This window comes from Melanotaenia boesemani, chromosome 11 (assembly GCF_017639745.1).
Source record: "Melanotaenia boesemani isolate fMelBoe1 chromosome 11, fMelBoe1.pri, whole genome shotgun sequence".
NCBI lineage: Eukaryota > Metazoa > Chordata > Actinopteri > Atheriniformes > Melanotaeniidae > Melanotaenia > Melanotaenia boesemani.
Genome location: NC_055692.1, coordinates 8,715,564 through 8,743,378, shown reverse-complemented (window position 1 = coordinate 8,743,378; position 27,815 = coordinate 8,715,564). Strand labels below are relative to the sequence as shown.

Below are 27,815 nucleotides of genomic sequence, written 5' to 3'. Positions count from 1 at the left end.
ATAGTTATTACAAATTTTACATAAGAAACCTGTAAAATAATCTGTCAATTATAATTAAATTGTTTGCCCTTGAAAACGATAGTTTGAAACATTTTAGACGATTTCTCAAAAACACGATAGCATTGTTTTTAAGCTGAAAGCTGCAGTCAACGTTCAGAACTTCTTAGTATTCAGGTAAGCACGTGCTGTACTCGAGGTTTAGAGGGAGGTGGGGCTAAACAACTGATAAGAAACAGATGGAGGCATGGCAAGGCAAGTTTATTTGTATAACACAATTCAAGACAAGGTGATTCAAAGTGCTTTACAGAATACAATAAGCACAATTTAACATTAAAAACTAAAGAAAATGAAAAAGAACACTGGATAAAAACAGCATTACGGATAGGATAGACAAGATCACGTTTAAAAATTCAAGCTTAAAAGAAACAGATGTAGATTTGGACTTTATTAAATAAAAACCATTGAAATGCAGCAGAGAACAAGCAGGTCTTTAGTGTTTCAGCTGATCTAAGGTTTTCTGGGAGCTTGTTCCAGACATGTGAAGCATAGAAGCTGGATGCAGCTTCTCAATGACTAATTCCGACTCTGTGAACTGGATCCAGATCTTGACCTGTGGGTTCTGGTAGGTTCACACTGGGTCAAGAGGTCACTGATGTACTTTGGTCCTAAACCATTCAGAGGTTTAACTTAGGAAAGTTTAGGCACATCTTGTCATTAATCTCCTCAATGCAATTACCAAGAACCTGTACGGGACCTTTGTCTCCTGGTGACATCTGCGTGTCATCTGCATACCTATGATAACCAATTTTGTTATTCTTTATGACCTGTACCAGTGTGAGTACAGTACCATGTAGATAATAAACAAGAGGCCCCAGGATGGAACCTTGGGAAACTCCTAAACACTACTATGACGTTTAAGCTTCTTTGTTGCACACTTTATGTGGAACAGATTTTCCTAAATAAATGGATACTTACAAAAAATCAATTATAACAGTCAACAACTACTAAGTTCATTCCAATAGGCAAATAATTAGTCACATAGCCCAGTTTTCTGTAAAGTAGGTCAACACACAAGTGACTTGTTTTTTTAACTATAATTTGTAAAATAAATAAAATGAATAATATTTTTGTAAGGATTGAAGAACTCAATTCATACTTTGTAAAAATTGTTGGGCAACACTTGCAGGATTTGGATTGCTCATTTTTATGTCATTAAAATGCATGAACAGCATTACATTTACACATCAATGAAATAGTCCACACACAGTGAGCTTCAAGATCAGTTTAATTTTGAGACACAAAATGGATGGCAAGGCACACTCTCGGGGCAGGATCAGGATTCCTTAATTTGCAACTAAACGTTTTGAACCCATCGAAAGAAATGCAAAAAGGCCGATGTTAAAACAAGCCTACTTTTAAAAATTAGAAGTTTGTTACCACCAACAAATATTTTATAAAACTCTGCAATATTAGCAAAATAATCAAGGCAGAGATTTATTTTTGAAGTTGAATGAAAAGCATGTCTTTGAGACTCAACTAGCAGCAAGAGAAAAAAAAATCCAGGGCGTGGACCCTCACAGTGCCGCTACCAGTCGGTGGTGCTATTAAAATTAAAGAGATTTACAGGTTTATCAGTGCGTGAACTGTTCATAACAGCTGAACCAGCAGATGGTTTCATCAAGTCTTCTCGAGTGTACGAATGCAACATTTCAACCCTATATCAACTGCTTTTGCACATTTCTAACATTTGGAGACAAAAGGAGCCAAAAAAGTACATTTGTCTGTTCACAGTTCCAGGGACCTGAAGGACTGTGTATAGCAATAAAACAGCAAGCAGACCAGCAGTCGCAGATTAAAAAAAATTAATAAAAAATAAAGATATTAATAAAACAATTGTTTTTCTTTGGGGGAGATATTAGAGCACTTCCTCTATCAAATATTCTCACAGTTTAAAAAAAAAGACAGGAAAATAAACTGTTATATGCCAGTGCAGAGGACAAATGAAAAAGTATTTAAAAAAATTCTGAAAATCCCAGCAACACACAAACAGGCACACTGCCACTTAAGTCATAATTGTGCTTTTTTTGTTCACTTCCAAAAGAAAATAATAAAAAGCAAACAAAAAAAAAATCTTAACCCTTGAAAATAATTACCAAAATAACTGACATTTTGATTTTGTTTAAAATGGCTTCAATCTCGTCTATTCCAAAATGATCGTAAACATCAGAAAACATACTTTGCCATCTTCATGTTCATTTGCTCCAGCAGTGTTCAGAAACACTATTTCCTGAATTGCAAGGATTGCTGAGCCTTTAGTGTCAGAGTTGGGATAAAATATAAGACAATTAAAGCATAAGTTATCTTAAAAGATACATCACTGGGACATTACTCATCATCAGACACCTTTTTTTGTGACACTTTTCCCCAATACGATATTTAAATCCACCATGACTAGGACTGTTATGTACTAAGTTTTTCCCCCTCTTTCATTAAAAAGAAAAAAAAAACAATTGGCAGAGTAGGTAAACAAAGATACCAGATGCATGCAGAATGGCTTGACTTGTTAAAATGAAAGCTTTAAAAATTTCTGAGGAGGAAAACTCTGGGAGGGGGAACACCACAGACAAAAAGGCCCTATTTGGCTTCAAGTCAAGGTGTCCCGGCTTTGGCTTTTAACAGGCTCCCACTGGCCCAACAGTACCACTCACATTTATTTTTACAGACTTTGGGGTGCTGTCTGCATTGACAATAGTAGATCTTGTGGTCTGGATCCACTTCTGCTGCTCATTCAACTGGGCTCTTCCTGTGAACCGATCGACCCAAATTGCAGCAGGTTAAACTTCCTGAGACAAAGAAAAACTCAACTCAACTTTATTTACATAACACTTTAACATATAAGAGCAACCCAAAGCACTTTACAGGAGAGGAAAAAAAATTCAGAAATTTTTGGACCTTATCAGCTAAATTAGATTGAAAAATAGAACAGACTGATTCATTCTAATTAAGCTGATAATTGCTCAGGCTTTGCTTCATTATCAGGCCCCCCCCAATATACAGATTATAGGTGATGTCTCTCATGAAGCATGTTCTGTAAATATATTAATAAAAGCAAAGCCAAAAGACAAAATGTCAGCGAGTAATCAAACGGTCCAGCGTCGGGTGGATGAACCTGAGGCTGGTGCAAATGAGTCATAATCTCGTCTCTCTTCACCAGTCCTAAAGAAAAGAGTGCACCCAGAATGCAAAAAGTCAATGTAACTGGCTTTTTAATCAGACCAATTCTTTTTTGGCTACATAAATTAGGAACATATTTTTTGTTCAAACAAGTTATGTCACAACTGTGGCCAAGAACAAAAGATTAAAATGTATCTGGAATAAAAACATTCCACGCAAAGGAAGTGACAATTCCTGAGTGCACTCAATGCTTTGATTTAAAAACTAGTAAAAATTAAATTACATTCTCTCTTTTTGGGAGCCTCAAGAGACCGTAGGTATTTCTAAATATAGAATTTCTGTTTGATGGGATGAAACCCTTTTTATGATAAAACTGAGTTTTTAAATTGATCTGATTCAAACAAATAGATTTAAATCAATTTCATGTTGTATTTGTTATAGAATAACGATGCTGTAAGTTTTGACAGACTATATCTTTCCCATAAAAAAAAAGGTCGATTGAAATACCTGCTTGTGGGCTTAATATCACTTTTTTCTGTTTTCTCCTTTTCTTCTCTTCTTGTATAGACAAACCCTGAAAAGATGATCAATGCAACACAGATGTAGTCGTGTAAAAATAAAAAACGAATGGGTCATTTTAAAATACATATCTTGTGTTTTAGTAAAGACATACCTGTTTCTCCTTTTCTCCTACATTCCTCAAGTGGGCTGAAGGAGAAAAAAAAAGTTTTCAATCTTCACATTGCCTCCCAAATGAAAAATCAAGATTAATTAAATGGAAGCAGGTGGCATCTTTCTATCAATTATCATTGTTTACTCATAAATGCATGATACCTTGTCTAGTTATATCTGGATCTATCTGGATCTGTACATCCTAGTTTAACTATAAAGATTATTATAATTTGGAAGACAAAAAAAGAAAAAAAAAAAGACATTGAACAAACCTGCAGAGCTTCTGTAAAGTTGACAGTCCTTCTTGATGTGGGAACTTGATCCACACAGGTAGCAGCAGCGCATTTCATGTGCATCCCTTTTCCTCCAGGGTTCACTTCTGTCACTTCTGTACCTAACTTGATGCCTGCCGTCCTCTGCTGCATCCAATTTGTCTCGCAGATGCTCTGCTTTTTTCTCTGAATCCCTCCTATGTCTGGCCCTGCTACAAAACCACATCGTTTGTCACATAACGTGCCAATCCTGGTCATGTCATAATTAAGTGAGAATCACAGAATAATTCTGGCATGCATTTTGATTACACCCACTTCTTGCGCATGGGACAATCTTTCATGAAGTGGCCGATTTTGCCACAGATACGGCAGCAGCGATCATTGGGAGCTACTTCCCCCTCAGTGAGAACTTCGGGATCAAAGAAATACTCCTGTGACAGATGCAGAAAAATGACATCACCGCAAACATATCAACACTATTACAAAACATTATGTTCATAAAGTAAATACTGACCATATGACTGGGATACTCTGGAGGCAAAACTTTGAACGGAGTGCCAAACACTGTTCTGCCGTTAATGAAAGCCTTCATGATGAAGTTAGTCACTGTTTTAATAAGCCAAAAAGTCACATGAGAAGACAGAAAAATCTTTGCAAAAGATGTAAATAAATAAACAAATAATAATGAAAGAAGGAGGAGAGAAAAAAAATTTATCATACTTTTCCTGGACAGACCAGCACCCAAATTATGGTTCAGGTCGAATGGATCTGTAATGTGAATAGAAGGAACAGAAAGCTGAACAACTTCTGCAAACACAGTAACAATTCTTATTGATCATGAGGCACAATTAAAAAAAAAACATTATTTTATTTTATCTTTTTCAGAGTATGTTTGTATCTCAAGTGTCACACAAACCCACCTTCAATGACAATGTATTTAGATGTCCACTGCTTGTTGAAGGTGGTGAGACGGGCATGCTGTCGGATACACACAACGTGCTCTTTGAAGTCAAAGTCTTCGGTGTAGAAGCGGAGCAGGCCGAGCCACAGCTCGCCCACTGTCTCAGTGTTCCTCCCAAACTGTGGCCAGTGGCTGGGCTGCAGATAGAAGAGGATGACAAGACGACATCTTTAATAATGAAGTGTTGTTCATAGTTTTCATCATAATGAGTCCCCGGGACCCACAGGTGGTGATTTGAGGGAGTCCCTGGGAAATTCAACAGGTCCCCAATTAAAGAAATGTATTTCTTTCCCTTTCTAATTTTCTTCCATTTCTTAAATTGTAGTGTTAAACTCCTTTGATGGTGGTATGGTATAACAAGGTTATAATTAATGGACATATTCATATAAGTTCTAAATCTGAAAAGTTTATTACAAAACTGTCACAGTGGCATGACATCCAATACTAAAATTCAAATAAAAAAAAAATGGTGTCTGTAGCACCAAAACAAAACAAACATCCTTTTCACCATGGGAATCATCAGAAGCGGGATGAATGCGCAGATGCCGTCCACTATTCAAAGTATTTTTCATCACCACCATCGAAGTACGTTTTATTTATTTCATTTCAGCATGTCCTCTAAACGTTAAAACGTCGACATGAATGAGCTCATCATCGAGAATTAGAAACGTGAGCTTATCTTTAATTGTTAAAATTAAATCAGCGGGGACTGGCTGGTTGTTTTGGTAGTGGTTAAAGTAGCATGTCGCGATACGTCTTCTAGATGAACAGAGTGTTGACACAGCGCTTGTCTGGTCTGCTGACAACAAAGTTTCTTTTTCTGGTTACTGTGATTTTAAACAAGTTGTTGTTCACAATGCATTGTTTTTCATGGGAAAAATGTGGTGCATACCTGGGACATATCTCATTAGTGAGTTTCCTGCATCCTTTCACATTTTAATGAGTCAGGGATGGAGTATGCGTACCTAGCAACATCACTGATAATGTATAAAACAATGTAATGATAATAATGATAATGTAAATACTCACTAGTGTTTTTAAATCATCAAAGAAGTACACGTTCCAGCCATCAACTAAGACTTCTGGTTTCTTCAGTCCAAGATAGATCTGCAAATAAAAATAAAAAAATCAATGAAACTGCTGCTACGATTGGAACATGCAGTTGTTAATTTCATGCAAAGTCAAATGAGGGATACATTTAACTTCAAAGCTCCAAAAAGAGCATTTAAAGCTTTGACAGACATGCCACGTGTACCTCTTGCAGCACAGGGATAACTGGTGGGTTCCTCTGCTGAAGGAAGAACAGCACCATGAGGGTGTAAGCATAAGACGAAAGACTTCCGCGTGAAGCATCCCCTATGTCACACATCTGTAATCAGAGGGAAAGTACTGATGAGCAACATTACATACTGTGCAGACTTTTCAAATATGCCTTGGTGGTGAGAATGTAAACCATGTTCACCTTGGCAAAAACTTTCATGACGTAACAGAGGATCTTTACTCTTCGGTCAATGGCAGCATATGAAGCTAGTAGGTGAGTATTGTGCAGGGCCTGGAGAGAAAATGGTTTGCCTTCAAGCATGACAACAGCAAAGTAATTTTCAGAGGTGTGTTTTTACACCAACTGCAATTTTAAGTGAAAGAGTACACATGAAAAAGGCAGAAAGAAGACAGTGCCCTACCAGTGTGTTGTAAAGACTGATGTCTCCCTCTAAACCAGTGTGAATGTGGTAAAACTTAACAATGGGTACTTTTGCTGTAGTGATGGGTAGGATGTTCTTCAGACCTGTTAAGAGCACATTTTCACTTCATTTCCAACTTAATTGTTCATGTGAACTTCATTTCATCATTGATTTCCTTAAAAGGTAACTACTGCCTGGTACATTTCCTGGTTATAATAACTTGACAGTTTCAGCCTTCATGTCAAACATTTAGGAAGCACAGAAGCTGCAAAGCATTGCTCAAAACAGTGGATATAGGGGTAGAAAAAATGCAATGTTTCAGCAGCTTTCCCAACATTTCAAGCCTAACAAACAAACAATAGCTCAGATAGTGACAGTGGAAAGTTTCATAGTTTGATGATGTGAAATTTTTCAAGTTAAACAAAATTATTCATTGGCATTTGATCTGAAATTGACAACACTGGCAGCAACCTGACAAAACACTGCAGTGGAGGTAGATCAGTGCCAGTCCTATTAACCATAACATACCTGAGTGTTTCTTCAGCAATCTTGCCAGGCTTTCAATGATACTGATGCAGGCAGCATCCTGTTATGGAAAAAAGAAGAAAGGAAGTCTTTATGTGAATAATACGTTTCTACTAAAGCCAAAGAGCGACTTTAATAGTTCCACTTTAATCTTCTGTTTTTCTCCAACAACAAAATTAATTTAATAATGTTTTTTACAGGGACACTGTGTAACATTTTCTGGTGTTTACTGGACAAAATCGATGTCTGAATGTATATATGTTGGTGTAGTGTGACACTTTTTCGTAAGCGAAGAATTTGTATACGGTGTCAAGGCCATCCATCGAGGCCAGTTACCCCTGTTAGAACCATTCTTCCTTCTAAACACAGATGAATGTTATCTGACAGTTTGATGGGATGCAGTTTACAATATTTGAGAAATCACGAACCTCTTCACCTGAGTGAAGACTCGAACTATCGGATGACATGCTTTCATCAGGAGTTGTCGAGGCTTTTTGAAACATGGTGGCTACCATTGTTGCAATATGTGTTAGAAAAAGTGAGACGCTAGAATGCACTAAATGTTAGAATGCGATACACAATTTCAACATTAGATGGAAGTACTTCTTACACAATGTCCCTTTAAGGGCTGGCAAAATAAATAAATAAATAAAAAATCACCGCTTAATCCAAAATAAGGCTCGTACACTGCCTTGGTTAAAAGTACAAAAAAATAGAAAAAATAAAAAATGAAAAAAAGTGCGATGAGAAAATAACTTACTTCTATGGTTTCTTGTCCTTCCAACACCATACAGATGTCTAGGTCACTCTGTCTGAAGCCAAACCCATTTTTGGATGAGCCAAACAGCTGTAGCCGAGCCCCTGTACAGCAAAAATAAAAACACCCAAATGATCAATTCTTTGTCTAAATACACTGCATTCCTTATATATATCTTGTACATTTTGATTAGCTCAAAATGTTACTTTAAGTCTGACATTCTAAAATATATTAAACAGTAAATTAAATGTTTTATTTCACCAGAAAAGTGTCGTCTAACAAAGGTCTCCAGGTCTTGAAGGATGTGCTCTCTCACACCCACTTCCAGTTCATCTGGAGCAAAATCACCTAAAAGGAGAATTAAAATATATAAAAAAAAAATGATTTACTTGTAAAAGACAGACATAACTAAAACTCAAACTAGAACCAAGTTCTACTACATTACAAGAAATTATTTCAGATTCAATGTGTTTACATGTCAGACTTTGCTTAGGTAATTGTGCCTGATGTGAGTTCAGAACCTAAAATATATTTTATTTATAGAAAACTTTTCAAAATTTGGAAATAAAACGTATTTTAATATTACTATGTAAATTTTAAAAGAATTATTCTATGACTATAATTACACTTAACGCTTCATTGGATACTCAAGACATTCTTCGTGCCAATGATTACCTCTCACAATCACAGCTACTCATGAACAGGTGACATTCATCAAGTTGATACTAGCAGCCCAACAAGAGTTAGCTGAGGCTTGTTGAAGCAGACTGAGAACAATGATGCTCATTAACAGATGTAGGATCAGACAGTGAAAATGTTACTGCATGAACTGTATGGTTGATAGCACACAGAACTGTTAAAACTTTACTATTTTAATTCAAACCTATTTTTGCATTAAGTAGGAAAAATGTAGTGTAATGCCTTTTCTTTTTAAGAACAAAATTTCACCTCTTGGCATTTACTCAGATGAATTTACAAAATCTAAAAGATATTATTAGTGATTAATTTTAGCGCTAAATGTCATCTCTGACCGAAGTCACAACCACAGACTTACTGTAGCACTGCTCACAGACTTTGTTAAGGACAGTGAGGAAATCAGCTGTTATCGGGGGCAGTGGGTCCAGCTCTACTTTCTTGAAATCTTCTGGACAGTCTTTCTTCAGATGTCCATCACGCTTGCACAAACTGCACACGACCATGTGTGACTGTCAGATAATGAAAAATAGTTTAATTTAAAAGAACGCAAAGCTTGCTTGCTTTTACTTTACTACACCTAAATTCCAAAAGATTACCATGTAATCTAAAGTCACTGACTTCATGAGAAGTCAAACACAGTAAGTAAAAGAAAAGTCATGAACTCATTCTTACCTTTCCTCTGGTAAAAGCTTGCTTGGTGAAGCTGTATGTGGATTTGCTTGGTTTTTGGTTTTTATTTTCTAGATTTTCTTCTTTAACTGTATCCTCCAAAAGAGGATGTGAAAGTCTGACAGGTACTAACTCCACTTCTTCTTCCTCATCAACTGAACCAGGTGTGTCCAAACCTGGACCTTCTTCATCAGACAAAAGCTCCTCCCCTGAAATCTCATCAACTGCAAAAATCTCCTCATCCTCTGTGGTAAAGCTGTCTAAGTGCAGTCGGTTATGAGTGTCCACGTCGATATCTACATCCTCATCCTGCTCTTCCTCATCCTCCTCATCCTCTGAGAAACTGCTTTTGCCCAAGTCCACTTTTTCCTTCTCTCTCTCCTCATCCGAGTCACTACATTCTTCAATTTCTTCTTCTTCCTCAATAATGAGATCAGAGTCCTCAGGATCATTTTCTGTAGTGCAAGGTTGACTTTTATGTTGTGGCTGAAGAGTGAGCTGACTGAGATCTGGCAAGCCCACCATGTCTTCACTGAAAGCCTTCGGTTTTGCCCCTTCACTGGGTCCCCACTTAGCCTGTCTCTTGTGATTAGCAGCTGGCGTATTGTGTGGAAGTGCAAAGTACTTGTATGTGGTTTTTAGGCAGTGGAGGATGTAGTCATACATTTGCTGGCTGTTCACAGTGCGGGCTACATTTCTCTTCACAGAAAATGGGTCTAAAACAAACAACAGAAAGCATTTGTTACAATTAAACCATCTATGAAGAATCAAGTTATTTTGATTAAATAGCTCATCTTCTGAAAAGCAAATTTTGGTGCTTTTCAATACCACCAAACGTCAAGGTAAGACAAGTCAAAACTGATGTGAAACCTCTCACTAAGCATCAAAACATGAGTGCATTAATTTACTAATGGAAATAATACATTCAGAAAGCTTCTGACCCTCAACAGCGATGCGTTTTTTTGGCCAGTCTTTCATCTCTCGAGTGAGGACAGTACTAGTCCGCACGCTGATTACGTTGTCAGCCATATTGAACTCCAGTGAGTAAAAGCGAAGCATTTCAACCCAGAGGAGCCCGACTTCCACCGGTGGATGAGGGCTCTGAAACACCAGCGGAACCTGGCAACAGAGCACACACACAATTTTCCCAAAAAGGTTCACTGATTTGAGGCAAAGCATTTTTTCTATTGTTTCTATGGGCACCTATTAATGTTTTTTGTGGCACTTTACAGTATTCTAAGAGATAAAACATGACAACTGTGATAAAAGTCAATCATGCCAACATGTTTCCTTTAACATTACTCTGATATCAGGAGCTTATTGGTTCCTGCTACATTTTGTTTTTTGCTGTGATGGGGAAAAAACATCTGAATCCCTTCAGTTACAACTATTACATCAAACTGCCAAAAATTAAGAGTGAACCCTCACTCCACATAAAGAAAGTAGATTTGTATCTTAATGCTTACCTTCCCCTTCACACAGGAGCGCTCTGCTGGCTGTGACGGGTCTTTGGAGGAAGGTGTGAAGGTCCAGTGTAAATGTCCATCCTCTGTATGTGTGAGATTGAAGTCTGACAGCCGGCTGAGTGGAAACGCCTTAAGATAAAGACAATCACGTTTATGATTAAAGCACAAGAGTTTAACTTATTTATATTGTCTTTATTTGAGGCACAAGATGGAAAAAAACCACACCTCCTGGTTCATGTAGGTTGGCAAAAGAAGCTCTCTGCGCTTCTGTAAAAAAAAGATAACCATGAGGGCGAAGACATACGGCGGCAGCCCTCCTTCCTCTGGACGGTCGATCTCACATATCTAAACAAGGCAAGAATAAACAAAATATGATATTTTACATGTAAATAAATACATAAATGCATTTTTAAATAGGCATTTAAGTCTTCTGTTTTGATTTTTTTTCTCTTTAGAAAAAAAGGAGAAAAAAAAAGTCCTAAATTGTTAGTGTACCTTGGCCCAACGTCTGAAGCCCAAAACCAGTGGGAGCAGGAGATGCTCCCTACTTGAAAGAGCAGAAAGATAGGAGGTGGTCTGGAATGCATTTTCATTCCCAGCACTCACTTTGCAGATCAGGCCACTGTTAAGAAAAATTATAATTATGTTTTCATTACAACTTTACGGCTGTTGTGAATGTGGCAAATGCGGCGCTTTGCTAATTGTTGACACCCCACTTGCATTTTTTCCCACTGCATTAAAAGACAATCAGTACTTAAAACATTTGCATTTGCGGATTATGGGTAATGGACCTATACAAATAGTTCATACTCAAGGGGAAATAAAAAAAAATGCAACTTAACACTCTTTATCATTTAAAATGCTGAAAAATATGACACCACAACAAACTTGCCAAGAAAGCGCAGACAACATAGACCAGGCAACAAATTATTCAAAAGGGCAAAGTAACCACAAAAGAGTGACAAATCTCCATAAATGATGGCCAGAAAACAGTCGTTGCTTAAAGACAGACATACATGCATCAAGTAAAAGACCAAGTGTGGAGCAAACCCATCCCACAGTAGAGCATGGTGGTGGCAGTATTATGCCGTAAAAGAGTTTTTCCATGGCTCAGGAAAACAGCCTGAGGTGAAGCAATAATAGATTATACAAAATACTGGTAAATTCTTGAGGAAGACTTATTCTATGCATCCAGAGAATTAAGAAAAGGAACAGAAAATTCATATTTCAATGATGACAATGACCCTAAGAAACACTCAAGTTTATTTAAATCCAGGTTAAAGACCCATTTGTTCTCTACTGCATTTGAATAGTTTTTATTTAAAAGACCAAATCTGCATCTCTTTCTTTCAAGCTTGAATTTCCAAACATTTTATTTATTTTATTTGAGCTTTTTCTGTTTTAATTCCTTTTATTTCTTTTTAAAGTTAGTTTTTAATGTACTTTTAATGCTTGCTGCACCCCTCTGTATCACTTGTGTTTTATGTAAAGCACCTTGAATTGTCTTTTACATGAAATGTGCTATACAAATAAAATTGCCTTGCCTAAGCATACTGCTAAAACACTCGGATGGTTTAAAGGGAAATAATTGGATGTCTTGGAATGGCCTAGTCAGAGCTTAGACCTAAATCAGAATGACAATCTGTGATATAATTTAAAGATTATATCACAGCCAGCAGAACCCATCTAGCTTGAGGTATGTGGAGTAATTCTGCATTGTGCAATGGGTAAAAAAATCTGTCTGTCTAACAGGAACATACACAGACATGCAGCTGCAGTTGTTCCAAAAAGTTTTTCTACAAAGAATGAACTCGGGGGTGAATACTTTTTTAGTCCTCTTTTCAGTTTGGTTTTTTTGACAATTCGTTGTGATTCAGTGGCCACCTTGTCTTTATAAAAATGATATCAGACTCCCCAAAATTTCACCTTAATTCCACATTATAAGACAACAAAATCAGAATAATGCCAGAGAGGGGGTATTGGAATTGGGACTCTGTTAGGATCAACCTTCTGATTTTCTTATTGTTTTGTTTATCTTTATTTGTTTTGTTTGTTTTTTTGTCTGAGTGAACAAAATATGGTTTTGATGTCTTGAATAATGGTCAATCATGAATTCAAAGACACTTTAAATCACTGAATTTTATAGATGATCTTTTAACTGTTACCAACCTCTTTTTTTCTTTGCAGATGACCACTGGCACTCTGGCATGGAAATGAGCTTCCAGATTAATGAAACAAGCTTAAAGAATGAAAAGACATGTGAAATTTAAACTTCTCATAACAGCCTACCAAATGACTGGCTAAGCTGATATGATTAGTAAAGATATCCTGATACAGTTTTTTATTTTTATTTTATTAAATAACTAAGATGTGACTCACAGCTGAGAGAGAGGCTCTCCTTAACCAACATCAAGACATCTGGCTGATGCATCTGTGAAAACATTTTATTTCAAAACCTTTATACAATATAAATACAACATAAAAAAGACATGAATGTGGTTAGATCTGCAAGCACAGCATCAACAAATCACTTTAGAAACTTAAAATGTAAACAACAGATCATATTTTGCAATCAAAACTATTATCTTTCTCTGTAAATCCTTCGCTTTATATATAACTTGTACATTATCTTTAATGAAAACTGTTTTATTGTTACCATTTCCTTGTGAAGTGTAGTAAAGTATAGCATAGTATTAATTTCTTTAACCAAAATATTTTCGTCAACGCACATTTTTCACCGGACGAAAACTAGACTAAACGAGACTAAAACCACCATTAAAAGCAATAACTGGGACTAAATCAGAATGCATTTTTGTGGACTAATAAAGACGAGACGAAAATGTAGTTCACTAAATGAAAACTGGACTAAAATCTATGGATATTTTAGTTCACGAACAACTTGGATTGCAAGTTTAAAATGATATTATTTTACGATATGATTTTGACAAATCCTCTCCTCCGCGGTTCTTCCGTCACACACACAGTGACACACCCCCTCAGTGTTGCCAACTTGGCGACTTTGTTGCTATATTTAGTGAGTTTTCAGACCCCTCTAGCGACTTTTTTTTTTCCACAAAAGTGAATAGGGACAAATCCAGAAACTTTTTCAGTATTGGAGACTTTTGGAGGCTGACATAGTTTACTCTTTACAACACGGAGTCACTGCTGCGCAGACGCCTCCTCCGGTCAAAAGCACTCAGAAGAGGCTTGGTCCTAGCAGCAGCACACAGCTCTCAGCTGCAGTCAGCCACTTGTTGATATTGTGTGTGGCTGGCTAACTTACATTAGCTTCTTAGCATGTAGTGACCATAGCCACTTGTTGATAGAATATTGTGTGAAGTTGAATTAATGCTAACTTAGATATGTTATACTGGTCAGGCAACTATGTTTTCAGTTGGATTGCAAGTTTAATTAAAGCAGACAGAAGTATGAGCTAATCTAGGAGCTGCAAGCAAACTATAGTTAACACAAAACACCTGGGCAGCTACACATGGATGCAAACTAAAAATTAAAACGTACTAAAACAAATCATCTAGATAAAATAATACGCCACACTTAATTCAAAACAACTTTAACCTACATTTTCATACATGAGATAGCCTAAATGTGGTATAAAAGTAAGTAAAATTGTCCGTGTTTTGAATGTTTGGGGTCGCCAGAGTTTTGTGATATCAAAATGGGGTTCCAAGCTAAAAAAAAGGTTGGGAACCACTGCTCTAGGGGTTTGCATCCAATGTATTTATTTGGTGACATAAAATGCTGTTGTTTGTCTTCAGGTTAACGTCACAAGGACATTTGATCTGAATTGGCATCAATATTAATATAAATAAATGCACGTAAACATAAAAATGCCTGCAATTATTTCTGCATTAAATAGGAGGTTGTTTTAAGTATGAGTTTTAAATGGATTGTTAAATGTAGTTTAACAATGTTAAACTACATTTAACAATGTTCTATTAACTACTAACAATGTAATAGACTACTTGCAATGTTCAATATTATCTGCTGACAAAAAAAGTAAAAGGGTAAAATGAATGTTCTGACTAAAGCTAGACTAAAATGCTGACAGTTTTTGTTGACTAAAACTACACAAATTAAATTATGTTTTCTTGGTCTAAAATGAAGACTAAAATGCTTGACTTATAGTCGACTAAAACTTGACTAAATAAAAACAAGATGAGCTTGACTAAACGTGATAAAAACTAATAAGCACAATTGAAACTGGACTAAAACTGAGACTAAATTAAAAAATGGCTGATAAAATTAACACTAGATAGCAGTTTTCTTCATTTTTTATACCACACAGAAACACTAATAAAAGAAAATTCACACAATCAAATTCACACTTAGCTACTCACATGAGGTGGAAACTGAATGTCAATATTGACATCAGAATCCTTAAATCCAAATTTAGTGCAAGACGACCCATATAACCTGAGCCTGATCTCTACAGATGACAGAAACAGAATTATATTAAAAGGAATGAGAGACAAAATGGTAAACTGATGCTAAGCATTTGAGAAAACAGTTTGCAACGAAGGCGCAATACAGTCAAATTTCACTGAGTTTACAATTCCATCATCAAACTGAGATTTTCTATACAGGTGCCTTACCAGGCAGGATGGACAGGAGAAGGTCTTGCATGATGGAGACTACATGTTTTCTCCTCTCAGCATCCTCGTCATTTATCCCATGTTCTTGAACAACAGCCTGTAGTGCTGCAGTGACTGCACTGATTTGGTCTGGACCAGGAGGTAGAATCTCAGTCAGCATCACCTGCTCTTGTCTCTCCTATAAACACAAACAAAAAGAAGCAAACCAGTTTTCAAAGTCTAATTGGCCACTGTAAAAATACAAATGGCAGGTTGCATTTAAAGACCCCTTCTCACCCTGGCCCTTTTCTTGTGACGTTTGTCTCTGATATGCCTGTAAGCATCAGACACAGATTCCAGGAGAACATCACACAGTGCACAGTTGTAAAGTGCACCAGGGTTGCTATGGGGCTTCTGCATAGAAAAAATATACAACAGGAAAGTAGACATCAGATGATGTTTTAGATGTTCTTGATTATTTTGTATCTCATAAATAAATATTTAAGTGAAACAAAAACTACTAAAAGCAGTACCTTTTTCAGCAGGTAAATCTCATCCCTGTTAAGGCGCCTTTCTGCTTGCCGCAAGCTGCGTAGCTCTTTGATTGAGAGTGTAGGCTTTTCAATCATGACAGCCCTGTTCTCTTCAGTAAAAGTTTTCTTTCTGTTTCTCCTTTTTCTCCCTTAAAAAAAGAAATGTCAGTAAGGAGTATTTGTCATAAATAAACTGCATTCAGTTCTTACAGTAAGACTAAAGCTGACTGTAACCATTTAAAGAGGGATTAGTTTTTGGGTTGCTGTTTTTTTTTTCTTTGTTTTTTGTTGCTTGTTTGTTTGTTTTCCCTTTTTTTTAGGGTCTGGATATTTATTTAAATCTTTCATTAATTCTCTAGAGGCTATTTTCCAAATCCTCACCAGACTTATGAGCACTTTCATCTGTGGCATCCCTCCTCTCCTGCTCCCGAGCATCCTTTGGACCTTCTCCCTGTGTATTCCTTCTCCAGTACTGCTGCTGCTGCAAGCGCTCATTCCAGTTATCCTCTCTTCTACCACTACTGTTCTCTGGACCAAACCATTGAAAGTCATCCCTTTGAGAAGGACTGTGGCCACTTCTTAATCCACCAGGAGAGTAGCTCAGGGGTCCCAGCCCTCCTTTCTTGGGGCTTGCCCTGTAGGGTGCACCCTGATTCTTCTTGCCCTGCTGAGCTCCTTCTGATCTCAAGTTCTGTCCTCGAGCCTGGTCCTGCATCCTCCATCCATCTGCCATGTCTCTTGCTGCTGCTCCTCTTTCCCAGCCACCTTGCTTAGGCCTGTAAGGCCTACCAGAATTTTCCATAAATCACTACTTCTGTAAGAAAAATACCAGTTAACAAGTAATTATTCTTTATGTACAGCAGTCATGGAGCAAATCTAAATAAATAAATGGATTACATCAAACACAAGACAAATAAAATAAACACAAACCAATTGCAGTTCTCAAAACACAAATGTAAATGCTGTGGCAATTTCCAAACATGGCAAAAGAACCAGAACCACAAAGATATGTCATTTTGAAAATAGTGTCTGACATGCTGGAGTTTCATGTATTATATGGTTGAGTTTAAGTATGTTTAAGTAAGATTGGTGTGTTTTATTTTTATTTAATTGTTTCCCCTTCAGTGATCCAGTTTTGTACTAATGTGTGTGTTTTGTTTGTTTATTGTTTGTTTGTTTGTTCTCCTCATCTTTTCTGCTGTGGTGTGTGAAATTATGCTTTGTTTTCCTTTTCTGTCTGACTGCTGTGATTTCTGGTTCATTGGGTTTTCTATCATTTTGGTTTTCCTGCTGTGTGTGTAAAGGTTTGATTTTTAACGACTATAAATGTTGACAGCTCTAGCCCAGTCTAAAATTTTTGGGAAATGTAACACTAACAGGGATACTTCTCCTCTTATAATACGTTTGACTAATGTAACACCAACGTTAATTACATATATAAATTACAAACAAACTGAACATTAACCAACTACGTAAGTTACGTGTATAATTGTAACGTAAACCATCTACCTGACTGCATGAGCTTCCAATGGCATGGTGCTAGCATAAGCTAGCCTTACATTGCAGTCTTATTTCCCTTTAACGGTCTTCTTCCGCTTCCACTGGCTAACCGTGTATCACGTTATCACGCATGAAGCTAAGAGAACCATAACAAAAAAAAGTGGAAGTCGACGCATTTAACCACAGTTTCTGCCACCTCATAGGAACAACAATGCTAATGTTAGCTACTAACATTTAGCCTCGTAGCTATAACACCAAGCGCTCTGAACTAGCTAAACAACTAGCATTGCTGCTTATTTTACAATATTCCTGTTGTGATGTCTATCCTACAACTAAGGTTAAGTTAGCCGTTATTTAATCGCGAATAACAATCATATACCGAGACATTTTATTAAAAAATACCTTTGGTAAGTTCAAACAGGACATAGCTGAAGGCTTGTTCAAGTCTGACTTCACATAAGCCCTTGTCTTGTACTGCAGTGAACGGTAACGTACAGGCTATCTGTTTTCTAACCGTCAGCATTCAGGTTCCGCCTAACAAAAACAACACAAAAAAGAAAGACAAATCGCTTTATTTTTTGTTGTTATAGCATTAAAGACAAACAATTCTAACAAAATAACTAATTACTTTTTTTTTTTTTTAAAGTATTTTATTAAAAAAAAAAAAAATACATTTAATTTAATGCATTACGATACATCCCCGGGGCAGACCCAGGACACGCTGGACAGACTACATCTCTCGGCTGGCCTGGGAACGCCTCGGGATCCCTTCGGATGAGCTGGTGAATGTGGCCGGGGAGAGGGAAGTCTGGGTTTCCCTGCTTAGGCAGCTGCCCCCGCGACCCGACTCCGGATAAGCGGAAGAGAATGGATGGATGGATGGATGGATTACGATACATTACATTATATTGTATGATATTATTAATAATCTTTTTATTTAGGTTTTCCATTTCAATTTAGCTTAATGTTAAAAATTTGTAATCAATTTTATGGTCTAATATAATATCGAATAATGATTCTAATCATTATTCAGTAGTTTCACATGTTTAGGCCTATTAGTCAAACTGAAACACATTTCCAGTAGACTATTAACAGATCTAGATGTTTTGGTGATTAAATATAGTAGTATAAATAATTTAACACATTCACGATTTTACTACGTTTTAGTTGCATGTTAAATAAACTATGTATTCTTAGTTTGTTGGGGAAAAACAATAACTAGGCTATTTGAAAACAATTCCTTTGTCATTTAGAGGGAAAAAAAGTCTATTTCTGTATTTTAATACCGTTTGTTTTACTTGAACAAAATAGGCTCATAAGCATAAATACCATAGCCATATGGTAGGAGGCATTTGATAATTGCTCTGGGATAAGCGATTGTTTAGCTCCGGTTGCCCGGGTGACGGGAGAACGGTGAGCCGCACGAGCGGGGAAGACCCCGCGGAAAGATGACATCACAGTCGGAACTCCCCTCTCCTTAGCACAGCCAACACAAGGCTGTTGTTGGTGGAAAGCGAGACACAGCACAGGTTCGACACAAAGGCTCCATTGACGGATAATCCAGAGGATGGTGTCATCATTTCTGAAGCCTGAATGTGGTTCCGAATCTGTGTCCAAAAGTAAACGGATAAGCAGCGCGCGTGCTTTACCAGAAGGTCTCACACTTTTTGAACAGCGACAGGCAGCACGCCACACAAAGCAGAAGCTCATGTCCAAGTTGAGTGACTCTGGTTTCGAGGAAGATTTGGTATCCTCTGGGACTACATGTCGGTTTCGGAAAGAAGTGTCCCACCTCGGGTCAAACCAACTGGATTTTGTTGGAGGACAGTTGTCCAACTGGTACCTTCAGTATGGAGACGTTGGTTTCCAGATCCAAAGAGAGCAAGAGGAGCAGTTTCATACTTGCAAAAGTCTTGCATGCCAGCCACAAGTAGGCTATGACAATACAGTTAAGGTTACACTGGAATGTATAAATGGAAAAACAAACAAACAAAAAGAAAAACATTTTAAAGTGTGATAGGTCCTGTACATATTTAGAAATTTGTCTTCTTTCAGCTTTATTTATTATAGTTGAGGCTAAAATACCTACTTTTTTTTACTATTTTAAATTGTAAAAATTCTCCGTTATGTTGCAGACTAGTCTTCAGTTACATTTAGTCAAAAACAGATCAAGACAGTACATGATTTTAATTACATGAAATGCTTATTGACTTAAACAATGACAATGCAAATGTAGCAAAATGTGCATTAATATTATGTGTAAAAGTAATAACATTACAGTTCTGGATGATTCTGTGCAGCTGACAGCAGAAGCACGGTGTAAACTGGTCAGCTGGCTCATCCCCGTCCACAAACATTTCCATTTGTCCTTTGAGTGCTGCTGCCTGACGGTGAACATCATGGACCGTTTCTTGGCATCTACTCCCGTCGCTGCTGACTGCTTCCAGCTCCTGGGTGTTACTGCGCTTCTTTTAGCCAGTAAACAGGTCAGTCTTTGAGAATGTTGAGTTTAATGAACACATTATTTTGATTCCACTCAGTGTCAACTCATCCTTTTCTCTTTGTAGGTGGAGGTGTGCTCACCACCAGTCAGCCAGCTCTTGTCATTGTGCTGTGATGCTTTCACCAAGGAGCAGCTCTGCAACCTGGAGTGTCTCATCCTTCTCCGCCTCAACTTTCGCCTTGCTGCACCCACTCTGGCCTTTTTCCTGGACTATTTCATCAGTTGCATTGAGGTCACCCAGCTGGTATTTGAAAAGAATAGCAGTGACAGGTTTTCAGCAAAGACCAGGCAATGCAACAACCTTGCACAAAAAGTGTGTGAGTTGACTTTAGCAGATTATACTTTTAATAGATACCCACCATCTCTGACTGCTAGCTGTGCACTGAGACTAGCCATTGAGATGCTGAAAACAGAATATGGCATTGCTGAGAATGCAATCTTTCAGTCACAAGTAGACAAGTGGGACAGTTTCAAAGATGAACTATACACACAACCCATTTCTGTCCAACCATGCGAGAACCCTGAATGCTCTGACAGTGACTCTGTGGCAATAAAAGATCACCTGCTGTCTATAAATGTGGTGAATTTTTACAGCTGCAACCTGGTGCAGGAATGCAAAGACAATCTGAAGCTGTTGGTGTCACTGAACCAAGAGACACTGGAGTTGATGTGACTGCACTAATGCCTAATTCCTTTATTCTTTGTTGTAGTAAATGCTTAACTTAGAACAGAGATAAAGATCATGTTAAGAGAGTACTGTTTATACCTCCTATACCTCATATTCGGCCAGATGTTTGCAATTACTGGAGGTACTGAAAACTTAGTATTAATGCATTTTTATTTATTTGTTGTATTTTGCTGTCTATTGATGATGCACTACATATTAATATATTTTTCTTATTTTCCATTTTCTGTATATGAACTGATTTGCTGCATGGTTTACAAGTCGTACCCTCTGTAATGAAGGATCTGAAAACAATGTGTTTAACTGATGGCTATTATTAAATAAATTATCATTAACTGAATTTGTGCTCTTTCTCTCTAAACCTGTGTGAAATATCAAGTTTAATTTTAATTTATACTATTGTTTGATTATTACAAGACCAAAAAACTGTATCTGGAGGTTTCCAGGATATCTGGTAGGAGTTTCACTGGACCTTGTTGGAGATGCTGTAACAGATGTGTTCACATCACTGCAGTGTTTTAGCTTAAAATAAATGTTGAAAAGTATCAAGAGTTGTAAATAAGTACATTTTATTGACATAACACAAATCTGCTAAAATGTTATTAAAGTAAATGGTATGAAAACGTGAGAGTGTAACGTGAGGCTATTGGCAACACTGGATAAGAGCAGACATAAATACTTTTATAATAATAATTCCTGGGTTACCTGAAGGTCAAGTTTCTGTTTGCTGTAGTGTTTCAAATCAAACTGTGCCAACACAGTCTAGTCAGCTATTGACTACAATAATAACTTTTACTAATAGAAGTATTTATCACGAGTGTTTATTAAGCTGTCTTTTGTAAGTCCCCTTTTTCCTTTTCACGTCGTTTTTCATGCGGCAACAGGCTTTAAGCATATTTTACGCACATTTGGATATGAATTACGCATCGACTGTTCAAGTTAAACAACATCAAGATAAAATATAAACAAAGCAAGAGAATGACTTATGTGCTCTTCTGTTGGGCAGCCTACTCCTCCTATTAGGTGTTAAAGTTTTTGTTGTGTGTGTGTATGTGTGGGTGTGTGTGTTTTTATATGTCGGCTATATGCCGCGAAGCTGCTGAACACACGTCTCAGGCACAGTTGGAGGAATATTTGTCCGCAGGCAAAAGGAAGGAGGGGTTTGGGAGGGGGCTCGGGAAGGCATGCAAGAACCAGAAGGCACCTGCTGTTGTAATGGCGCCGTTACGCGCGGTACCACTTTTGCAGTTCACACCAGAGAACCCGTCTGCACAAATTTAATCTCCGAGGACGCTGTCACTCCCTGGAGACAGAATAAGTGCATTTGATTGGGCCTAAACTATGAAACCGCGGCACAAAGACGTACAAACCGGGAGAATGTCGACTATATCAGCCACACATTAAATCATGGCCCTTCAGTCTTGTAGATGGAACTGATGGAGATGCAAAGAGACAGACAAAGGTTTGGTGAAGTCTGCCTTAATCAAATGGGGCAACATGCAAGAAGAGCAGCTGTAAGCAAAACGGTATTTTTTGTTTTTTCATCTTCTTCTTCTTCACAGTGTTGCACAATACAACCATTTATATTTGAAATGTCTAAAAACCCGCTGTACCTGCAGGATAAAATCCCGGTGCCAAGAAGCAGCAGTCCGGTCAATGTGTACGTTGAACTCCCCTGCATTGTTGATCAAGGTAGACGCTGTGCACCTCTTACAGTATGAATAACTCCTTGAACTACTATATACGTATTTTTTACGCTGTTGTTGTGGTGCTACAGCTTTTTCAACGATTGCATGGGATGATTTGGAGGACTGCGCAATAGAGGTGAGACAGGAGAAAGACTCGTTTGGTCCTCAGGTAAGGTTAAAACCGCACAGATTATCAGATTATTTGCTATTACTAATTTGTCATGTATGCCCAAGCCCTTTAGATAAACAATTTACAGCCAGCTAACCACACACACACACACACACACACACACACACACACACACACACACACACACACACACACACACACACACACACACACCTGTTAATGTTTGACACGGTGTGCTGGAATCTGAATGGCATTGCAGTTTACTCATGACACACATGACACTAATTGTCTGGACTTCAAGTTTTTCTCCACACACACTGCCCTTTCAGCGTAGAACACTGCGCATGCACATTACGCATGTCGCGTACATTCCCTGAAATAAGCTCCGAGATATGTTCTCTTAACAAGCGTTGGAGTTGGTTGGAATTTCAGAACGAAAGATTATTTTGTAAATCTATTGACTGATCAAAACAATATTCATATAAGTGTTTATAATTAGTTTTATCTGTTCACAGGTCAATGAATCTCATCCAGACAACCACTTCTTTGGAGATTATACACTGGATTATTTGACAGGTGAGAGAACTAACCTTCAAAGGTCTGGAGATGGTGCCACGCTTGTTATGATATTCCGTTGCATTAATATTACTATTATCATCATCAGTCAAGAGATTTTCCAAAGTCATGGGGATTGCATCCTTGTCTCCTCTGTCAGATTCTACTGCCACACTGGAGAGCAGTCTGTCTCCAGTTGACCTGGTACCATTTCAGGGATGTGTCATACCACCCCTCACCCCTCAGAGGGACTTCTCTCCACAGGATAGTCTGGTTCATTCATCCACAGAAACAAGCCACCTGCATGCCCAGGATGGAGCTTCTTGGAGGTGCAAGGCAGAGTGGCATGGGAGGACACTGGGACATTCAACAGTTTTCAACAAACAGGTCAATTTTTGTTATGGGTTTTTTTGCCACTGTAGAGTAATATTCTTTAGTTTGAATACATTTGATTTGATGTTCACTATAAAGCAATATTAATATATCATTAATGTTTTGGGGGGGAAGTGGTGAGCTAATGTGATAATAATACTACAACAACTTGTAGGAAATCTAATTTTTTTATGGTTAAAATGACTAAACTTAGCTAAAAGTTAGGTTTTAGCATATACGGACCTGAAATAATTTTACCCATACAAATTTTATCATCAGATTTCATTTATGAAAAAAAAAAAAAGTGGGAACAATTCTTAAAGCCTATAAGAGTATAACAGATTTATTTTTTATTTTTATTTTTTTTTTATTGCTGTGTCTGCAGCTCCAAGAGACTTATCACAGACAACAGGAAGAGCTTGACTCCCTGGAAGAGAGGAACCTTCATCTCAGGCAGCTGGCCAGCAGAGCAAAGCACCTGGCCTCGGTGCTCGAAGTGAGGCAAACCCAATACAATTCCACAGATATCACCTTCTGTTCTTCTTTTGTTATTTCTGGTGGTTTTATACTTTTCTCATCTCCTTCCAGAAACTGATGACAGTCAGAAATCCACATGCAGGAGAACCAGGGACGCCCTGTGGTGATAGCCCCTCACTAGGTCCCTGTAAGCGGCAGCGACTGGATGAAGGCTATGAAACAGAATCTTCTGACTCAGTGGAGGACATGCTGAGGGACATCAGCACACGCTGCAATGCTGTCCTGCTCAACAGCACCACAGGACCAAAACAACAACAAGAATCAGAGACAATACGCATGTATGGTGCTTTCTCAGGTCTTCAGATGTCTACGCTCAGTGACAGGAGTGTGTCTGTTGATGGAACAGAGACTGGAGACAGTGTGTTGTCTTTCAAAACTTCTATCAGAGAACACAGCACCATAAGGACTCAGGCCTTTCCTCATGGACATGCTTTTACCTCAAGGACACAGCAAGGTGGATACCGCTTTCGCTGGGTTCCCAACTATAACTGAAATCATAGATTACTGCCCTGGTTGTTGCCATGAAGGTGCCATAAATCTATAAGAAAGGAAGCGTAGTTGGGCAGCACCTGTTAATGCTTGACTAATATCTATGGTGAGATCTGTAAGTTATTAAATGATGTCTTCCTCAGGTAGCCTGCAAGCCAATTAGTCTGTCAGGACATTGTACTGCCCTCATTATTGTTTACATCTTGTTTCTCTCTACACTCCTCAATATTTGTCCATTTTTTGCATGTTAAAAATAAAAAGTAACATTAAAAAGTCTTTAAAAGTATAAAACATGTGTGCAGTGCCTTCTGCAGTTAGGAGCAATGCTGGAATAATTCCAGAAAATAGTCAAAAAAAGTTGTTATTGTGAACTTTTCATGTTTGAACAGTGAAACAAATGTAACCCCTGTAGAAGCAGGGACTTCCTTCCCTTTTGTCTCTGTCTGAGTGACCATGTGGTCTGAACAAAGGCTCCAAGTCCTGATGAACTGCAGCAAACATCCTTGTTTATAATCATTTTGTAAGTTTAAACAGATTTTGTTTGGCCAGATTGCATGATTTTTTAGCTTTCTGCTCCAGCCTGCAAACACTTTTGCTGGATAAATACCAGTCCCAGCAAAAAAGAGAATCTACGTGTTATTTCATCCTTCCCAAAAACTTCAGTTTCTTTTTTTAACTGTCAAGAATAATTTAAATCTCTGAAATTTGAAAATATTTATCTTTATCTTCCTTTTTCCATCAACATCTGTGTTGAGATCTTCAACTAAAGTGTGGATCCAACAGAGAATGTCAGCTCTCAGGTCAGGCACCACTTTAAACTTCCAGAAAACTGGGGCTGTTTATTTTACAGCAGTGAAGGCAACACTGCCATATCAGCTGAGGCAGTTTATAGTACAATGCTGCTGCTGTCATCAACCTTTTACAACACAAATACAGATAAGATGAGTAAAGTCCTGGTTTCATTTTATCACCATGAAAAGTTAAATCTTTTATGCTCTTTGGAAGGACAGGATGACTTTAAGGCATCATATTTCATGAGTTAAGTTATAAAGGTTATCGCCAAACATTTGCATGTTTATTTGCTGCATGAAGTTGTTATTAGAACATCTTCACAACATGGTCATCATTCATTTTTGTTAAAACATACAAACTACTGATTATTTTGAATAAACTGACAAAGTTTGACATGTGGAATTATTTTTTTTATTATAAACTTGTTTCTTGCATCACTTTCCTGCTATATCAACGAGATTAATTCACTCAAGACTACCTGCCAACAAATAGCTCCTACGTGGTAATTAAAAAAAGACAAATTATAGGCCATAAAAGGCTATATCAGAACATCTTATTTTTTTAAGTATTTTCTTAAATAAACAAGCAAATCTATAATTTCTGCTGAATTTAGCTTATTGCAACACTTTACATCCCCAGTGAGGAAGAAGAAGAACAAATAAGGGACTTGTTAAACCCAAACTTTCAAGTCAGTCACCAACGCGCACTAGCGCGTTTGTCCTCGAGCAGCGGGTCGTATGAGGATGACGCTTTGTTCAAACTGCCTGCAACACATTTGACCGGTTAAACTACCGCCAAACTGCGGGAGGAAAGAGAAAAATTCAGACACAATCAGTTTCTAAGGTGACTAAAACCAGAGCAGAAGGGAGGCTGCGAACTAGACTCTGGCGGGAAAGAAGTTGAAAAAGATGGTAAAAAAAAAAAGAAAAGAAAAGAAAGGCTTGCAATTGGTGGGCGGGCTAATGATGTTGGAACATAGATTAGGGTGATCTGCAAGGCTAAAAATAAATTAAGTCAATGCTGTTTTATTTGTTTTATTTTTTTGAAGCAGGTCGCAGTAAATGACCAATGATTAGGACGAACTGAGAGAAATAGGAGAAATATTACTTATTGATATCACCTGACAAGAATGAAATTTAATTAAATGAAAAACACGTTATTAATTCCCTGATGATGATGATAATGATGATGATGATGATAATAATAATAAGCCATTCAACGATGTCTTGTTTCACCAGTGGCTGTTGGCAGGAATGATCTCCATACCTTTCCATATCTCTCTTGTAGCACACTACTTGAAGAAAGTAACAACAAAACAAAACAAAACAAAACACTGTCACTTCTAATACATCAGAGTGGTTTATTTTTATGGAATTAGCTCTTTGGGTTCATTTAAACTCATATTAAATCAAAAAGCCTACCTCAAAATAGTGTTTTTAAGACAGTGCAAAGGAAACCTTATTAGCATAATAAAATAATTACTTAGGCTTATATAAACTTATCAAATTTTGATTAAGCGAAAACATTTAACTTGTTTTGTGGGTGTGTTAAAAAGGCATGCTTTAATGCATTTAAAATAAAATAAAAAATATTGAAAAGTAAAATGTGAATCTTTTCTATTAATGGATTAATTAAAGGTTCGGGGCTTTGAGATGTGGGGTGTATGCTGCTGCTGCGCTCGAGCTCATAGGGGGTGCGTGCCCATATGGATGTGGCAGGTGGCAAGAACGTGCTTCCGCTCGCGCCCTTAATCCCACTTAGCGCCACTGCAGCCGACCAAACTATTTTTACAAACAGCTGTTACAGGTGGGAAACTTTTAATATTTCAAATTGGTTTATTTTTCTGAGAGGATCGTTTTAAGGCTCATTTTTGTCCGGAGACTGAAAAACAGTTGAAATTGTTTATATTTTTATCATTTGGGTAATGATAGGTACCAAATTAAATAAATATTATATTTTTGCGTATTTGACTAATTATATACAATCTCTCAGTTTTAGTTAAAGTGATGTGAATTTAAACAAATCATCAATCCTACGTCCTCTTTTCAGACTACTGACAGAGTTTCAGCAGCTAATCTGAAATATTTCAAATCAAAATCCAGCAGTCTTATCAAAATGTTTAATAGTTTTGCACTGGAGTTTATTCTTATTTGTTTTCCTCTTTAATCATGATTAGCTTTTTAAAAACGTGTGTATTCCTTTGTAGCTCATATCTTAGCACAGAATTCTTTACTTTAAAATTAATCGTCTTTTTCTTTTTTTAAATATTGTTAAAGTAACTAAGGACATGGCTAGATAGCAATAAATTGTCAACCTTTTGATAAACATCTCTGTGAAAACTGACGCTACCACTTACAGAAATAACAGAAACAGTTTGTGTTGTCTTATAAAAAGCTGCCGCCTTCACCTTTAAAACGTTACCGCGATGCCCTCTTTGTGGTCTATTTGTTTCTAGTAGAAACCAGGACGCGCACCATATACTTGAATGAGATTTATTAAAGCAAGCAAGAAAGAAAGAAGATGAAAAAACTAGATCTAACAGCCAATGGCAGAGCAGAAGACGGA

The 27,815-nt window shown here is 37.4% G+C and overlaps 3 protein-coding genes across 9 annotated transcripts; 2 read left to right on the top strand and 1 right to left on the bottom strand.

Moving 5' to 3' along the window:
• Nucleotides 1-1,267: 1,267 nt before the first annotated feature.
• tut7 (terminal uridylyl transferase 7) lies at nucleotides 1,268-18,013 on the bottom strand. 6 transcript variants are annotated; one of them, XM_041998830.1, is made up of 30 exons: nucleotides 17,902-18,011; nucleotides 16,381-16,813; nucleotides 16,000-16,148; nucleotides 15,764-15,880; nucleotides 15,488-15,665; nucleotides 15,233-15,321; nucleotides 13,254-13,305; nucleotides 13,044-13,113; nucleotides 11,370-11,496; nucleotides 11,100-11,219; nucleotides 10,875-11,003; nucleotides 10,350-10,527; nucleotides 9,412-10,124; nucleotides 9,098-9,248; nucleotides 8,305-8,391; nucleotides 8,047-8,147; nucleotides 7,290-7,347; nucleotides 6,762-6,865; nucleotides 6,542-6,631; nucleotides 6,335-6,448; nucleotides 6,109-6,186; nucleotides 5,039-5,216; nucleotides 4,839-4,886; nucleotides 4,633-4,724; nucleotides 4,434-4,549; nucleotides 4,119-4,330; nucleotides 3,848-3,882; nucleotides 3,682-3,748; nucleotides 3,170-3,216; nucleotides 1,268-2,843 (listed from the first exon to the last, which is right to left on the bottom strand). In XM_041998830.1, exons 2-30 carry the CDS (start codon nucleotides 16,799-16,801, stop codon nucleotides 2,835-2,837), a joined length of 3,930 nt encoding a protein of 1,309 aa, XP_041854764.1. In that variant the 5' UTR covers nucleotides 16,802-16,813; nucleotides 17,902-18,011; the 3' UTR covers nucleotides 1,268-2,834. The 6 variants fall into 6 exon arrangements, with proteins under 6 accessions (XP_041854764.1, XP_041854765.1, XP_041854763.1 ...); XM_041998827.1 differs by lacking the exon at nucleotides 1,268-2,843 and adding an exon at nucleotides 17,509-17,635 and having other exon boundaries at nucleotides 2,850-3,216; nucleotides 17,902-18,012; XM_041998831.1 differs by lacking the exon at nucleotides 3,170-3,216 and having other exon boundaries at nucleotides 4,119-4,327; nucleotides 17,902-18,012.
• An 824-nt stretch (nucleotides 18,014-18,837) lies between these two features.
• On the top strand, nucleotides 18,838-20,964 carry LOC121649286 (cyclin-O protein B). Its single transcript, XM_041999990.1, has 3 exons — nucleotides 18,838-19,429; nucleotides 19,800-19,985; nucleotides 20,067-20,964. The coding sequence occupies exons 1-3, from the start codon at nucleotides 19,067-19,069 to the stop codon at nucleotides 20,673-20,675; spliced, it is 1,158 nt and encodes a 385-aa protein (XP_041855924.1). The 5' UTR covers nucleotides 18,838-19,066; the 3' UTR covers nucleotides 20,676-20,964.
• Nucleotides 20,965-21,946: 982 nt separating this feature from the next.
• Nucleotides 21,947-24,482, top strand: LOC121649419 (multicilin). 2 transcript variants are annotated; one of them, XM_042000241.1, is made up of 7 exons: nucleotides 21,947-22,213; nucleotides 22,307-22,379; nucleotides 22,465-22,544; nucleotides 23,021-23,081; nucleotides 23,350-23,447; nucleotides 23,818-23,928; nucleotides 24,021-24,482. In XM_042000241.1, the coding sequence occupies exons 1-7, from the start codon at nucleotides 22,115-22,117 to the stop codon at nucleotides 24,459-24,461; spliced, it is 963 nt and encodes a 320-aa protein (XP_041856175.1). In that variant the 5' UTR covers nucleotides 21,947-22,114; the 3' UTR covers nucleotides 24,462-24,482. The 2 variants fall into 2 exon arrangements, with proteins under 2 accessions (XP_041856175.1, XP_041856174.1); XM_042000240.1 differs by having other exon boundaries at nucleotides 23,221-23,447.
• The last annotated feature ends 3,333 nt before the right edge of the window (nucleotides 24,483-27,815 follow it).

Coding starts and splice junctions, on each gene's coding strand:
- LOC121649286 (XM_041999990.1), top strand. CDS start 19,067: ATGGTGTCATCATTTCTGAAGCCTGAATGTGGTTCCGAATCTGTGTCC. Junction 19,430..19,799: donor GTCTTGCATGCCAGCCACAA/GTAGGCTATGAC, acceptor GATTCTGTGCAG/CTGACAGCAGAAGCACGGTG. Junction 19,986..20,066: donor TTCTTTTAGCCAGTAAACAG/GTCAGTCTTTGA, acceptor TTCTCTTTGTAG/GTGGAGGTGTGCTCACCACC.
- tut7 (XM_041998827.1), bottom strand. CDS start 16,801: ATGGAAAATTCTGGTAGGCCTTACAGGCCTAAGCAAGGTGGCTGGGAA. Junction 4,887..5,038: donor TAAATACATTGTCATTGAAG/GTGGGTTTGTGT, acceptor TTCACATTACAG/ATCCATTCGACCTGAACCAT. Junction 4,725..4,838: donor TGCTGGTCTGTCCAGGAAAA/GTATGATAAATT, acceptor TTATTAAAACAG/TGACTAACTTCATCATGAAG.
- LOC121649419 (XM_042000240.1), top strand. CDS start 22,115: ATGGAACTGATGGAGATGCAAAGAGACAGACAAAGGTTTGGTGAAGTC. Junction 22,214..22,306: donor GAGCAGCTGTAAGCAAAACG/GTATTTTTTGTT, acceptor CTGTACCTGCAG/GATAAAATCCCGGTGCCAAG. Junction 22,545..23,020: donor AAGACTCGTTTGGTCCTCAG/GTAAGGTTAAAA, acceptor ATCTGTTCACAG/GTCAATGAATCTCATCCAGA.